The sequence below is a fragment of the Notothenia rossii genome (genome assembly GCF_949606895.1).
Source record: "Notothenia rossii genome assembly, chromosome: 4".
Classification (NCBI taxonomy): Eukaryota; Metazoa; Chordata; class Actinopteri; order Perciformes; family Nototheniidae; genus Notothenia; species Notothenia rossii.
The window spans coordinates 66,416,181-66,430,391 of record NC_136902.1 but is presented as its reverse complement, the minus strand read 5'-3'; the positions used below and the strand labels follow the sequence as shown (position 1 = coordinate 66,430,391).

The 14,211-nt window shown below is 40.4% G+C and overlaps 1 protein-coding gene and 1 long non-coding RNA gene across 15 annotated transcripts in view; one reads left to right on the top strand and one right to left on the bottom strand.

Moving 5' to 3' along the window:
* The window catches only part of phldb1b (pleckstrin homology-like domain, family B, member 1b), a 137,996-nt gene that overhangs the window by 92,766 nt on the left and 31,019 nt on the right, over positions 1-14,211 (top strand). For 13 of the 14 annotated variants that reach the window (XM_079677767.1, XM_079677769.1, XM_079677768.1 and 10 more), the window contains 3 exons: positions 10,398-10,709; positions 11,785-11,922; positions 12,809-12,946. In XM_079677767.1, the coding sequence (XP_079533893.1) occupies positions 10,398-10,709; positions 11,785-11,922; positions 12,809-12,946 (588 nt within the window). The remainder of the gene's footprint in view (positions 1-10,397; positions 10,710-11,784; positions 11,923-12,808; positions 12,947-14,211) is intronic. The other variant, XM_079677776.1, reaches the window with a different exon arrangement.
* Positions 4,350-5,003, bottom strand: LOC307037061. Its single transcript, XR_013807595.1, has 3 exons — positions 4,833-5,003; positions 4,624-4,703; positions 4,350-4,512 (listed from the first exon to the last, which is right to left on the bottom strand). It is a non-coding gene; the product is annotated as an uncharacterized lncRNA (long non-coding RNA).

The window sequence follows — 14,211 nt, the reverse complement described above, 5'->3', positions numbered from 1 at the left end:
TTTCCCGATCCGACCTTTATGCAATGCATTAACATAAAAAAGAAAAAGAAAAAAAGCATTCAAGTTGTCCCTTAAGGTTATTTTTTTATTTAAATTGGATATTCTATCCAACATGGATATACTGTAGCTTCTTTTATTCACAGCAGCATTGGATCAGTTCAGTTGTGCAGCATTGGATCAAAACAATATAAAGCTTATCAGTACTCTTTAGCTTACTGCTACAATTAGACACTGCGCCCTGCCCACTCTGTTGCCAGATTTGAGAGAAATAAGCAACCAGGTCTATGAAAACAAGCCCCAAAGAAGCAACACATACATGATGTTGTGTAATTTGAAACCAAAACTAAGGCCTCGGGATGATTTTAAGACTCGAACATGGTCATTTTTGTTTTGTAACATTGAATAAAAAAAAAAAAAAAAGTATTTAAAAAAAAAAAAAAAAAATCCCGGTCCCCGATTTTTTTCTCCCGATTACGATCTTTTGAAAATCACATGATCGGCTCCAATCATGTGATCGGATCGGGACATCTCTATCACACTTGGATATTTGTTTTCACACCAGCCACAATGAACACTCATTCAGTAACCCAATTTGTACGAGGGTGCTGACAATTCACGCAAAGCTGCTAGCATGGTTGTATATGTCGTTTCTTGATGAATATCTTAGGTGTTTTGGTTGACTGATTTGGATTAATGAATAACACGAGATCCTGCTGAAGAACTTCCGCTATGTAGTTACAGAAACTTCTAACAGTTTCAGAATACTATCATTTGCCATAATAGATAACAACCTTTTTGTAGTATTTTTTTCTTTCCGTAAAAGCTCACAGTTTACATAGAACTCCTTGTCTGCTGAGCTCCAGGCGGCTGTGTGCATCTCCCAGTTTGACAGCTGGACGAATGCTTGCTCGGGACTGCCGTTTACTCTGGCCCTATAAATCTCCTCTGGCCAAACACTCATGGATACACTGTACAGTACAGCATGCACAACTGCACCAACCAGCTGCTATTGACTTATAGATATTTCATCTCATCATTTCTTGTGCACAGCAAATTGTTTAACCTAACAAAGCCGATGCAACCAACTGCAGTTCTTGCCAACTTATCTCAGTCTTAGGACAATAATCAAGCCTTCTTATTATCGGCAGCAGTGTTTTTGGGAACTTGAAAATACAACCCCTGGCTTTAATCACTGTATATAGTCTTTGATGTTTTTATTTCTACGCTGGAAGTGTTTGACATGATAATTGGAACCCCAGTCGTCACTTTGAGAGATGCCTCCAGGGCTTGGATCCCAGTTGAAGAGGAAGCTTCAGCGGTTTAAATGCCAGACGCCCTCCTTCGGGAGCAACAACTCCACAGTTTCATCGTGAGATCAGTTCCAGTGACATCAACGCGCAGGACCACCAGCTTATTATTCTGAGAGGTTCGCAGAGAACCGGCTTGTCCTATTCCCCCTGCCTGGCTTTGATGCTCATGTGTTCCACAGGGGGAGGAGAAGAAGATAAAAGCAGCCTCAGAAAAAAAAACTCTTGTTAGGTTCATCTGTTTGTTCCTCCCTCTGGGAATCAAAGACCCTCTAAGGATCAGAATCTGATCATGAATGGGATTTGTTTTGCAGACTGTTACGCCGCCCCTGCAGATATATGTAGAGAATACAGCTTTGTTGAACTTTTTCCGGTTTACTCTTTGCGCCTGAGATCTCTGTTTACGCCTGTGACGAAGGTGAGGAAAATACGGCTGTACACTTCTGAAGTAGCTGCTCTGATCTGAATTACGCAGGCAGGGAATGGCCCCAGGGCGCTCGGGGAGGACAAGGGGAAGAGGAGGGAGAAACTTTAAAGGGCATGAGAGAAAACAGGAGACACTGACTCCCTGGGGAGAGGGGGAGACATGAGGAAGAGATGCCAACTGCTGCGAGGATGAAAATAAGGAAAGTTAAGAGTAAAGTGATGAGATCGTACTGACTTAAAGAGGGAAAACTGACAAAATGGGATGTCACGTTAGAAATACTGTCTACAGTACATGAGAATCATTACTTATAGGAAGTCCATACTCCTTACTGAGTTTTAAAGTGACAGTACGTAATTTCCCTTAGTCTCTATTTCTATGTTTGGTCATTTTGAGCATGGAAACTTCTTATTTCCATTTCACATTTAGCAAGGTGTGCAGATAAGTGGAACTGGCCCAAATAAACCTGAGAACGTTTGAGACCCCTTTTTCAGAAACTGTCTCAAGAGAATCATGGAAAAAATAAGTAAATGACATTGTGTGTAGTCATTTTGTCTTCCAGTTGTTTCATCTAAATGAAAGTTTGGGTTAGATTTCATACTTTTGAGGTGAGTTACTGGTTTGTTTTTCAGGATTATTCATTATGGTTTTAGCAATGAAATAATTGTATTGAATACAGTTAAAGTTATGACCTGGTTAGGTTTGTTGGTCAGTTTGTCTGCAGGTTTACAATGAATTAACGGGCGGATTTTAAGCCAACTTGGCAGTAGGGTTTATTATGAACCATTAGCTTTGAATAGCCATATATTAAGAAAGAAACATCACCTGCTCCATCTCTCTTCATCACACCCAGTTGTCCTGAGAGCCACCCACTAGGTGAGCGATGGAGGCCTTAGGAATGTGTGAACCAGTGTCTGTGGGTGGGGAGCTCAGAGACTCTGGCAACCAGGCATTCCTCTAAAAACTCACGGTTGTCTGGAAGTACGGACCTCTGATAGACACTTTCACCCTGCACTGAGGCTCTTTATAAACACTCACGTGATTGGGACTTACAGCAGCTGCTGATATTACTAAACCAACTCACTTTTAATTATCAGAGGACATTTTGTGTCCGTGTTATTTGATATTATTACAGCGTATGATTACACTGCTTTTCAGGAGGTTTTTAGCAAACCATGGCTAAACTTAGCTTTGTGTGTGTATCACATTGTTGGTGGTTTCAGACTTGTGACTTGGCTTTTCTCTTTAAGCCCTGGTGACACAGCAGAGTTCATTTAGGCTGTTTCAACTGATAGCAGATCAGCTTCCTTAGACAAAACAATGAATTTGATGATAACCATACATGAAAATTCGGCTCCAAAAATACATAAGAAACAATGATGGTATAAAATAGGTGACTGTGAGGTCATCCGTTTATGTGGACTAACATTCCTTTTTTCAGCCTTGAGTTTGGCATTTCACCGTTTTCATCATGTTTATTAAGGCTATGTATAACTTAAAGCCAAATCATGTTATGTACCAGGCTGTTAACATGTTTATATCATGTTAGTTGGGCCTTTTTAACATACAGACTGCTAGGCTAATTACTATAAACAAGTTGAGAATAGGCTCTGTGCACAAGATGGCGCCTATCAACTTCCGGCGGCTGGGTGTGCGGCCGAGTACTTCCGGTTTGAGTACAGAGTTTTGACAGCTTGACAGTTTGACAGTTTGTTATGACACACCGAGAGCAATAATGAGCGGATTTTGGGGTAAAGAAAAGCGATTGGCCTTCCAGCGTGTAAGAAAGTCGGCAATACATTGCTGTGTGCCCCTTTGTACAAATTCGTCCCGTTATCAGAATCAGAATACCTTTATTAGTCCCACAGAGGAGACATTTGCAGCGTTACAGCAGGAAAGAGCCACAGACAGCTTAGTGTTGAATATCTTACATGCGTTAAAAAGTACTAAGTTATAATATAATAAACAATATGCTAAAAAAGTACTAAGTTATAATATAATAAACAATATGCTAAAAAAAAGATAAAGATACATAATTTTCAAAAATACAGATCAAAAACAAATCAAATCTACAAATCAAATCCTGTAGCAGTTCTTAGGATTTAGCAGCCCGGTATATATTACAGTTATTAAAGATGACATATTTATATAAAGTATATATTGCACATAAAGCACATATTGCACATAGTTTGACGGTATTTAACAGCAGCAAGTTATACAATGTTATAATCGGGAGATAATTTTCCGTTCATTTCGGCAAGCCTGGGCAACAACGATTAAAAGATTTCTTGCTCCCAAACCAATTGTGTATTTCATTACAAAAAGCAGTTATACCATACTATGTTTAGGTACTTATGAATTATATCCTCAAAACAAACGCACACATAAATAACAAAGGAAAATACATAATTTAATAAATCCACAATATGATAACATTTTACAGATTAATTTAATACACTTTTACAAAACATAGGTTGATGTTATATCGGGGGGGAAAATACATATTTAAAGATTTCAATTAGTCTCTGCATACTTAAGTAATGCTAGTTTATATAACAGATGAACAGATGTACAATATCCAGAAAGTAGATTCAAAATATATATATAATGTGTGCATTTCCAACATATCCTCTGAAAGAGTGTTAGTCGTTGAGTTGAGTAGTGAGCCATTCGGTTTTTTTTCGTGGTGCGATGTCTGCTGAGAAGTCCATGTATGCCTCGCTGACTTTGAGGACATCTGGGTCTGGCAGCTCCCCCCGCACGGCCTTGTAACGTGTACTCCTTTGAACATGTTTATATGATAATTAGGACTTTAAGAACAATTTTACACTCAGACAACAATCACAAAGTTGTAGCAGGCTACATACAATTACTTAGGACAATATATATTACCTTACACCGTCAGCAACTGTAAACTGCTTTGGCTTAGTGGAAATGAACACCATGTCACTCACTCTGCCTGGTTTCACACCCTATTAATTACACAAAATAATTGTCAAATTAATTGAAAAGGTCGTTGATGCAACATACTAAATCAGCTCTTGGCACAAAGGAAATACTCATTAAACCGTGGATTGGTTGTGAACACATACTGTACTTACCATGGTTCTTGGCTTGTGCCATCGCTGCTCTGTTTCAGTGCAGCTGAGGACAAGGGGTACAGCAGTCAGGTTGAGTGTGGAGTAGTGTGCGGTCTGGAACAGCAGTGCAACATTGTGGTTGCAGAGTGCTGTTCCAGCTACACAGGAACACTTTGCCACTGCAATCTCCACAGGTGAGCAGTTCTTAAAACAAAATGTCATTCATTTGACATTTAGGACACTGCTTCAATACAACACAGACAAATGAGAAAGCTGAGAGCAGGCTGATCAGGCAAGTAATAGGTGTGGGAAAAGTCTAAACCATGTCAGGTGTTCACATCACATACACAGAAGTTCTGCTGTTTGGAATACTTTAATTTAAGGACATTCAAACAGATACGCTTGTATAGCCTGTCTCAGCTCTCTCAATGTATTATCTTATATTATAACTACATAAAATAGTGTTAGTAGAACGTTGAACAGCTTAACATAGATGTAGGGTACAAAACCAGCACTTACCTAACACTGGCCAATACAAATAATTGGACCATACATGGATTATACTAACCATTCAGTAAAGAACAGCAGCCGTCACAACCAGTTTCTGGGGTTTCCATGAAAGCAGAGACGGTTTTCAACCTCTCATTCAGAATCTTTGATGAAAGCTAAGTTTGTGTTTAGCTAATGTATTTATCATTTTACACGAGAGGGTTACAAAACGGAAATAAATCTGTAGCCCCTTCATGCTACACACACACATAGCTAGCTACCAGTTGATGTGAGCAAATGTATTTTCACTATGTAATCTGTTGCAACACGTCAGCTAGCTGGGCTTATTTGAATCCTAAATCACAGGTTACCTACTCGAGCCACATCAAAACCCCAGAACATGAACCTGATTGAGGCTTTGAACCGATGAACACTTTTTATTTTCCTCCCCAATCTGAGATCGTGAGGCTTTTCATGCTTTCTCATGGACCTGTAACAGCTAGCCCTGATGCCCACTCTCCCTGAAAGTAGATCTTTGTTTGAAACTGTGGGGAATTGGATATCATTAATGTTATCCAAAAAAACGTAATAGTACATCATTAAAACGCTTTACACTGTATCAAGACTGTCAATTTGTCAAAGTTAGCCAGTAACTACAGCTTTGTTTGTCACTTACCTTCATAATTGTCGACGTAGCTGGATATGTAGCTACATCTTGAACCCCTTTTCTCTTTTGCTCCTCGGGGCTGAGCCTGCTGCTTGTACCAGCCGATGTACATCACTGATGTTAACCTTCGGTAGGTCTTGGAGACATCGAGTGTAAAATAGTGCCTATATAATATCTATACGCTATCTCTCTCGCTATCTATTGCTATCTATATGCTATATATCGCTCTTCCCTCTACCGCTCTACTGTAGACCGGAAGTTTACAACCGCACACTCAATTAACCGGAAGTTGATAGACGCCATTTTGTGCAACTAGCCTATCTAGGCTCTACATTGTGTATGACATTACATATCTACATTATATACATTATACACAGTATATTCAGGTGATGTAACAAAACATCTGGTGACCACATAACAATTTGCCATGGTTTTAACCATCTTTTTTATTGCATTTCACTTTAGCTTGTTAGCTTGATATATATCTGGTCCACCAGCCTTTATATAATCATTCACACTGGATATTTTATGTCAAAATATTACATTTTTGTAAAAGTGTCTATGCAGTGTTGACCTGATATGTTAATATTATCATTAGCATAATGTTAAAGAAATTGTCCCACTTAATTGTTTGCTATGTAGCTAGTTAGCATGCTAGCTTTCAAGTTACAGCTAGGAACAAGTAGGAAATAGGCTAGGGCTAACGACACGACACTTTAGAGTACAAACAAAACCAAATGCTATATTGGTGGCAATTAGCCTACTTAGCACCCGCGTACACTTGAAATCTATTTTATAAGCCTTCGTAAATGAAGCAGTTTCTCAATATTAACACCTGCCACATTCTATCAAAGAAGACCGCTGCAATGTGAATCAATATGAAATCATTGGTTGTGGTGTGTGGAGCAGCAGGTGATTGAATGTTACCATGGAGCTTTGTCAATAGACGCATTCACACCGCAGTACTTTTCCCACAAAGGTTCATGAGAACTTAGTTCATCAGAACTCTTTAGTTCTGATGAACTAAGTACGGATCGCGTTCACACCGGAATAAGTCCCTGGGGGTGGATTAGACAAATGAAGCCGCGGACTTCACTTCTTCTTCTTCTGCTTTGGGTTTACTGGCAGGCCGCCCAAAATCCCCGGCCGGAAGTCCCCGGAGTTGGGGACTGGCTTCAGTAGAAGCTGCTGGGACTCCCAGCAGCTTCTACTGAAGCCTTCCGAGTAAATAGCCAGAACGCCGACACCTCCTCATCTCCACCGCCTCATGTTTTATTTTGTGTTGCCATAAGTTAGTCTCTCTGCGTTTCTGCGCTGGGCTAATGCTAATGCTAATAATGCTAATGCAAGGATAATAAAATGGTGGCTTGGGGGGGCGTGGTTTGCAATCCGCCCAGCCAATCAGAAATATAGCTCTTTTCTCACAAGAGAGCCGCATGAGAGTCCCTGCTCTCTAGCAGGGACGGAAAAGGGGGTAAAAAGGTTCTCATGAACTAATTTGAGTTCCGGCTCTTTTTGGTGTGAACGCGACATTTCCGAACTATATCGGAACTAAAGTGGGAAAAGTACTCCGGTGTGAACGCGGCTATTCAGAGGATGAGTGGGGTTGGTTGTTAAGGTGGTGTCACAGAGGGGTGGTGGTGGTACAGCCTTTTAAAGCCAGTATTTGATCATCTGTCTCTTTGCCAATCTGTCTTGGCTTGAGCGTCTGCCTCCTTTCAAGCTTTGAGCTGTAACATAGTTTTGTTCTATATTCTAAGATCCAAGTGAAGTTTTGATGACAGAATTCTTTTGTAATTTAGGATGTTCAGTGCCTCTGGAAAACAACCTCTGATCTTAAAAATGTGTCTGGCATTTAAAAGTCCCGCTTGAGAACCACAGAAAATATGGGATTCACGCAAAACTGTCAACATGCAGCTGATAAGGAGCATGAATGGAGCACAGGTTGCATGTATGATTCTGTGTCAAGTTGATTTTATGTTGAGGCCATAACACATTTAATGGTTTCAAATCTGTCTGTGATCCTGCTACTCATGCATCATACAGGTTTGGTAGCCTGAAGGCTGTCTGGCAAGGAAACGAGACAATGATAGAGCCGGCTTTCAATCACCTTTCTCACGGGGCGTCAGAACGCTGAGTGGTCTAATCTGTATGTTCAAGCAGATGTTGAGTGGGCGGACTCATGAGTAGTTGTAGACCTGCCAGTAGATGTTTGAAGTTTGAATCTTTTCTGTTGAAAATGTACAGCACTGTTACACAGCCCAAAGGGGTCTTTTACTCCCACCCACTCAGTTAGAAGCTAACAGATTACAGGTTGCAGCTAATGGTGGGGCTGTAGCTCCTCATCATGCAGATGCTCCCACAGTTGGAGGCTGTGCTCCTGCAGTCTGGGGGAGAAGATACACCAGGGCATTTATTTAGCTGCCAAGTGTTCCTACGCGACAGGAAACAGATTGGGCCGGAACTGGAGCTCAAGAGCATCAAGTAGAACAGTGCTTCCTCTGCTCCAAACCCCTTTAAAACAAGCGAAAAAGCTACATTATATTTTTGTGCAAATGTTATCATACTCACTCTGCAACACAATTCATAGACTTATTTGACATAAGGTCAAACCGTAACTCTATATTTGTTTAGTTTTTTATTAGAAATGTCTAACATTCTTTATTAAAACATCTAGACATTTTGAAAGAGGAAATAGCACTTTTTTAAATGCAGCTCAGAAGAAATTAAACCAACTGTTGCTCAGCGATAGCTTTTAAGCTAGCATCCAAAGTTAGCTAACTTTAGATAAATAATTCTATATTTTATGAGTTACTTAATTTATTTAATTGTATTACTACTGTGTGGTTATGGTGACCAAAAAACCAACGTCAACATTCATGACATCTTATGTTTTTTGCTAGAAGTTATACAAAGAATACAACTCCATTGGTATAGTTTCACAACTTTAATATAAAAGGAGCAAGGATGTTTTCAAAATTGGCTTCCATCCATATACAGTTCCAAAAAGTGGACATCTAAAGTCTTAACGCATGATCCACACACTAGCTCTTAATTTAACATTAAATAAGTCTTCCTCAATATACGGGTGAAAAACCCAATCATTCAAGCAAGACATTGCCATTCCATTAAAAGCTCTGCTAAAAGCTAAAACATTTCTATATTTGTCCAACATACAGTAGTAGATGTTTCACGACAAAACCGACAAGCCAACTTACTTACTCTTTAAAACAGAGCAACCTTTAACATCATTCATGCACATTTAAACAGTCTCTTGCACACAGTAGCATTTACTTTAGTGTCTTGTTTACTTTCTTTTTAAAATATTCCTTTTATTTCAATATATAGTCTGAGCACGGATAATAGGTGCTAGTCATTATTATTTTTGCCACTAAACATATAGCCATCATGTTCCTTAAGGCTCACAGTGCTGTGCAGACATGAGAGACGCTGAGTCTGCAGCACAGGGCTACAGCAGCAGGCAGACAGCAGCTGACATTAAAGAGTCTGGCCTGTTGGCCCTCCATAGGTGGGCTGACCCCTCATAGTGACAGCTGGACAACCAGACACATATCTGACTCCCGTGCAGCATTCGGGGGGAGTCCTGTGGGCGTCTGTGTTGTTTCAGGGGGGAGAGAAGTCCTGACAAACTTCATGTCTGCTCTAAGAGACTTAATGGCATATTTTGATCCTGCTAAATCCCTGGTTTTGTTTCATACTGACAGTATTGTGTTTCCAGAGTTACAAATAAAAGTAACTTATAAAAGTGTTTCACCTCCAGGAACCTTTCCTCCCACCTGTTTCACAGATCAGTGTTTTCTGTTGGAATGCAGCAAATATAATGTAGAATGTATTACAAACAAAAAAAAATTCTTTTGGCATAAAGCCTGCTATCTCCTCCCCTGTCCAGCTGTCATCAGCAGCTCCGCCCCGCCACCCTGCACACACACATGAAATGAAAAAGAAGCGACATATTCCCAACCACAGCTTGATGTGATCTAATGTTCCGTAGGCTTACATTATTATCAGTGTGTTAAGATACAAACTAATATAGCTCCTTTTTTTATTAAAGAAATTAGTCATATATCAGCTCCCCATTGATATGTTTAGATCAATAGCCAATCACATGCAATGTTTTTGAGCGCTAGCATATAGAAGCGCAAGTGTTACATAGTGATGTCACTGTGTTGTGGAAGTAAACAAGGAACTCCAATGGAAGCGTTTCAGGAACTTTGGGATTTTTTCCTTTCAGACCATTTTCATGCACAACAACATACTTAGCACACTACAGGAAAGGGAAAAGCCCAAAAGCATAATAGGGCCTCTGTAAAGTATGTGATGATGTGTCTTCTGAACCAATCTGTTGCTAAGGTTTAAGAAAACCCTTAACTGAAGTCCCTGTTTAATCGAGTGTATACTTTTTGTCACAGGAGAGACAGCGACTGGAGACCATCCTGAACCTCTGCGCGGAGTACAACAAAGGAGACGGCAGCGAGCTGGATCCGCTGGGCTCGGGGAGGACGGGTTTCCCCGGGGCGCTGATGGACGGCTCGGGGCGGATGCTGTCCCAGGAGAACATCCTGGGAGGATCGCCGTCCCAGGCCACGCTGCGTCTGCTGCAGAGGCAGAGGGAGAGCGACGAGGAGAACCTGAAGGAGGAGTGCAGCAGCACGGAGAGCACGCATCAGGAGGTGAGGACGTCTCCTGCTCTCAGCGCAGCTCTGCACAATGGGGACAGACAGGTCAGAGGGGACGCTACTCCATAAGACGCTCTCTGCATGCCCCTATGGAACCAGCATGTGCTAATAATGAACATGGCTTTGCTTCATCAGTGGTTCTTAAAGTGAAAGCTTCAAAAGGAATGAGTGCATAAGTCTTTTATGCCAATTCATTTGCATATCTGTTATCAGGTTTAATCAGAATACCTTTTTTATCGTGGGGGGAAATCGATTTTGTGACTGCTCAATTTTAGATGAAATAATTGTTTTTAAATATCTATACAAAAAAAGTTAGTTTAGAATTTCAAATAAAAAACATTAAATAAAATATAATATATTTATAGAAACATAAGAAAAGTAAAATGTCCAATAAAATATCAAATAAAATATTTATTTAAAATTAAGGAGTTAAAGTAAAATGCTCCTTCGTATATTTTTGTTGTTTTATAAACGTGTAGCTAAACAGTGAACAGTTAGTTACTTATGCAGCTTTCTAAAAATAATCCATCAAAATTCAGGAAATCATAGTTGTCTTATTGTAAAGCACGTAGAGAGCCTTTATCATTAACGCCTTGATTGTCACGCTATTCTCATTATGTGCACAAACAATATCAGTCAATAATTCAAAGTTATTTGTTTATATTGTCTTTACATAATCGTTGGCTAAAACAATAAAGGGACTGATTCAACTAATTATTCATCAAATGATTGCTGTAGTGTAAATGCTAGAAGAATACAAAAGCGACACACCACTAAACTCAACTACTTATTCCATTTTGTATTCCTATTTATTGGCTTTTTAGACTGTTTGTTTTTAAGTAATTAAAAGCCTTTCATTATAGTGGCTCCTGCATGAACCTATCTATCGCTTCATGTCTTTTTTCTCTCTTGCTGTTGTTGTTATATAAGGGTTTTAGTGAATGCCATCTTTATTTGGCATTGCACTTTGCTGTAATGTGCCATTATCTGGTTTGAATTGGTTATAACTTGTAAATTCTTCTACCAAACTTCTACCCACTGAAACCGCCCATCTCTCTCTCCCTTCCTCTAACAGCTTGCCTTCATTTCTCTAAAGCCCGCTCTGTTTCTGTCCCTGCAGCACGAGGACTCATTGGGTTCGGGCCGTCTGGAGCTCGGTTACCTGGAAGACGAGCGCGTTCGCGTTCTCGCTCGGATCGATGAGCTGAAAAGCCGGTTTACGGAGCTGGAGCAGCAACTCCAGGAGTCCACACAAGAGGTACTACAGCTGACGGAAACATATTGTTGTTTACCTCCGTGTGAACACATGCTGGACTCAAGTAAAACACCTACATTGTTATCAACCTAAAACTTGTGTTCTCCACAGCATCATTATACTGTGCCTCAGTTACTCTGTGGGGGCCTAAAACCTAAAGCTCAGGCTGATTCCATATTTGGCGGCTATATTTATTTTACAGATAAAGATTTGACACAATCGGGCCACCGTATAGATCAGTTGTTAGATTTGGCTGCCCATATACAGGGGCTCGGTGTGCGAGTACCCGGGTTCAAATCATCCCTTGGACCATTTCACTGCGAGTCCTCCCTGATGTCTAACCAGGCCACTTCACTAAAGGCACTGGCAGTCCGAAAACCTCTTACAAAAAGAAATAAGATTGAACACAATTTATAACAAGCTTTGGAAATCCAACACATTGTTAAGAGTAAACTAGTGGTTACCATCCCTTTTATGGGTATTGGGATGTCCAATTTCAGATGCCTTTTTAAGTTTGGTGGAGTTAGTAAACAACTCCACCAAATAGAGATTACTTTTCCTTTAAACTTCTCACATGGTTTAATTGTGATAAATGTTCAAATGATCCAATACTTTGCCAAAATCCAAAAATAGGAAAACAGATTTGTGTATCAGACCTTTTTATATAAAGTAGTTTGTAATAGCTCCACCTCCATCAGCTAAAAAAAGGACATGCTGCTCTCACATTTATTCTTTGTTATTATCAATTCGGTGATATCATAATATTTTAGTCAGAAGGAACAGAACTGTACTTTAATACTTAGACAACATTTAGCTTCTAATACTTCTGTACGCACCGCTCACCGGTAACACTGAGTGACGGAGGTTGTGTGCCCCCCCCCCCCTCCAGGCGGAGATGGAGCGGGCCCTGCTGCAGGGCGAGAGGCAGGCGGAGCTGGACCAGATGGAGGCTGAAACTGACATCATCACCCAGCTTCAGCACAAGCTGGACGAGCTGGAGAGCGCCATCCGGAGGGAGAAGGACAAGGTACGGAGAGCAGTGGATACACACAGCTCACATTTTAAATGCTGGATTTGAATCCGCGAATTACATTTCAAGTCTACTGGATTCAAATATCTGCAGAGGTACATTCTTGGAAACCAGAAAACACACGTATACACTCTCTGCCTGTGCTCCTACAGTCTCCTAAACCTCTCTGAACTCTGATGGTTTGTCACTTTTGGTGTTTTGGTGTCCTACACAAGTCAGAATTCCTGTCTGGGTCGATCTATTCAATTCTTCACCTCAGGAATGCTTGGTACAGTCAACTCCAGCCATATAAAGGGCTGAAAAAAGGATTGGATTGACCTTTTGGGGAATTGTTTTGCATGTTTTTTCTCCCTAGAAGTTTGCTCTCAGGTCAAATTCCATCTTTGTTCTCCTTAGCTGGACTCTGCTAACTAACTGACCTCCAATAACCCCTAATCCTTTCTCTGCTTCTTCATCACTCACAGTTACTGTCACACACTGTGCTCACCTGTTTCCTCCCCGTCTGCATGACAGACCCTGTTGGTCAGGAAAGCTGCCCTTTAAAGGCTGTTTGGGCTCTGTAGTGCACGGGTCCTGAAAGACACTTTTAGTAAAGTGTTCCAATAGTGGACAGATGAAACTGTCTACTAGCATGTTCTCTTTAGTGGTTTAAGGGGGGTTCTTCTTCTTTTTACATACAACTCACCACATTTGAACTCAAGCAAGATAGAAATCTGAAATGGTGTGTTTCTAGATTGTGTTCTTGTACGATAGGGTAGGTTGACATTTGTTTATACATCTAAGATGACAAGATATATATTCTGTGGGAAATGTTAAACTACATTTGACATAAAAACGTTGGGGAAAAACGGCTTAGACCTGCTGAAAGCTTCATCTGAGTTTACCCTCATATCTGAAGACGTAAGAAAACTCTTGTCAGTCCTTGTAGTCCTTTTTGCTTTACATATCAATATGAAGCTCATATCCCAGAGCACAAAACTGAAATCTATGGAAGCCATGAGATGCAAACTGAGAAAAAAAACTAAAATGTTACTGAGTCTAAACCAGAGTTCGCATTAACCGAATATTTTCCGTCTATGATTTTCTTTTTAACAATGACGGAAAAATCTGAAAGCTTTCCGTAATTTTGACAAATTAGAACAAACTCAGAAGAGCGCCAAAGTTTCCCCGCATCGGGGCTCCGGTGTTATGCCGTGTTATGCATGCCCGCCCAAAAGGAAATTATACCGTTTCCAAACCTAACTTTGCCGAACAAATCATTG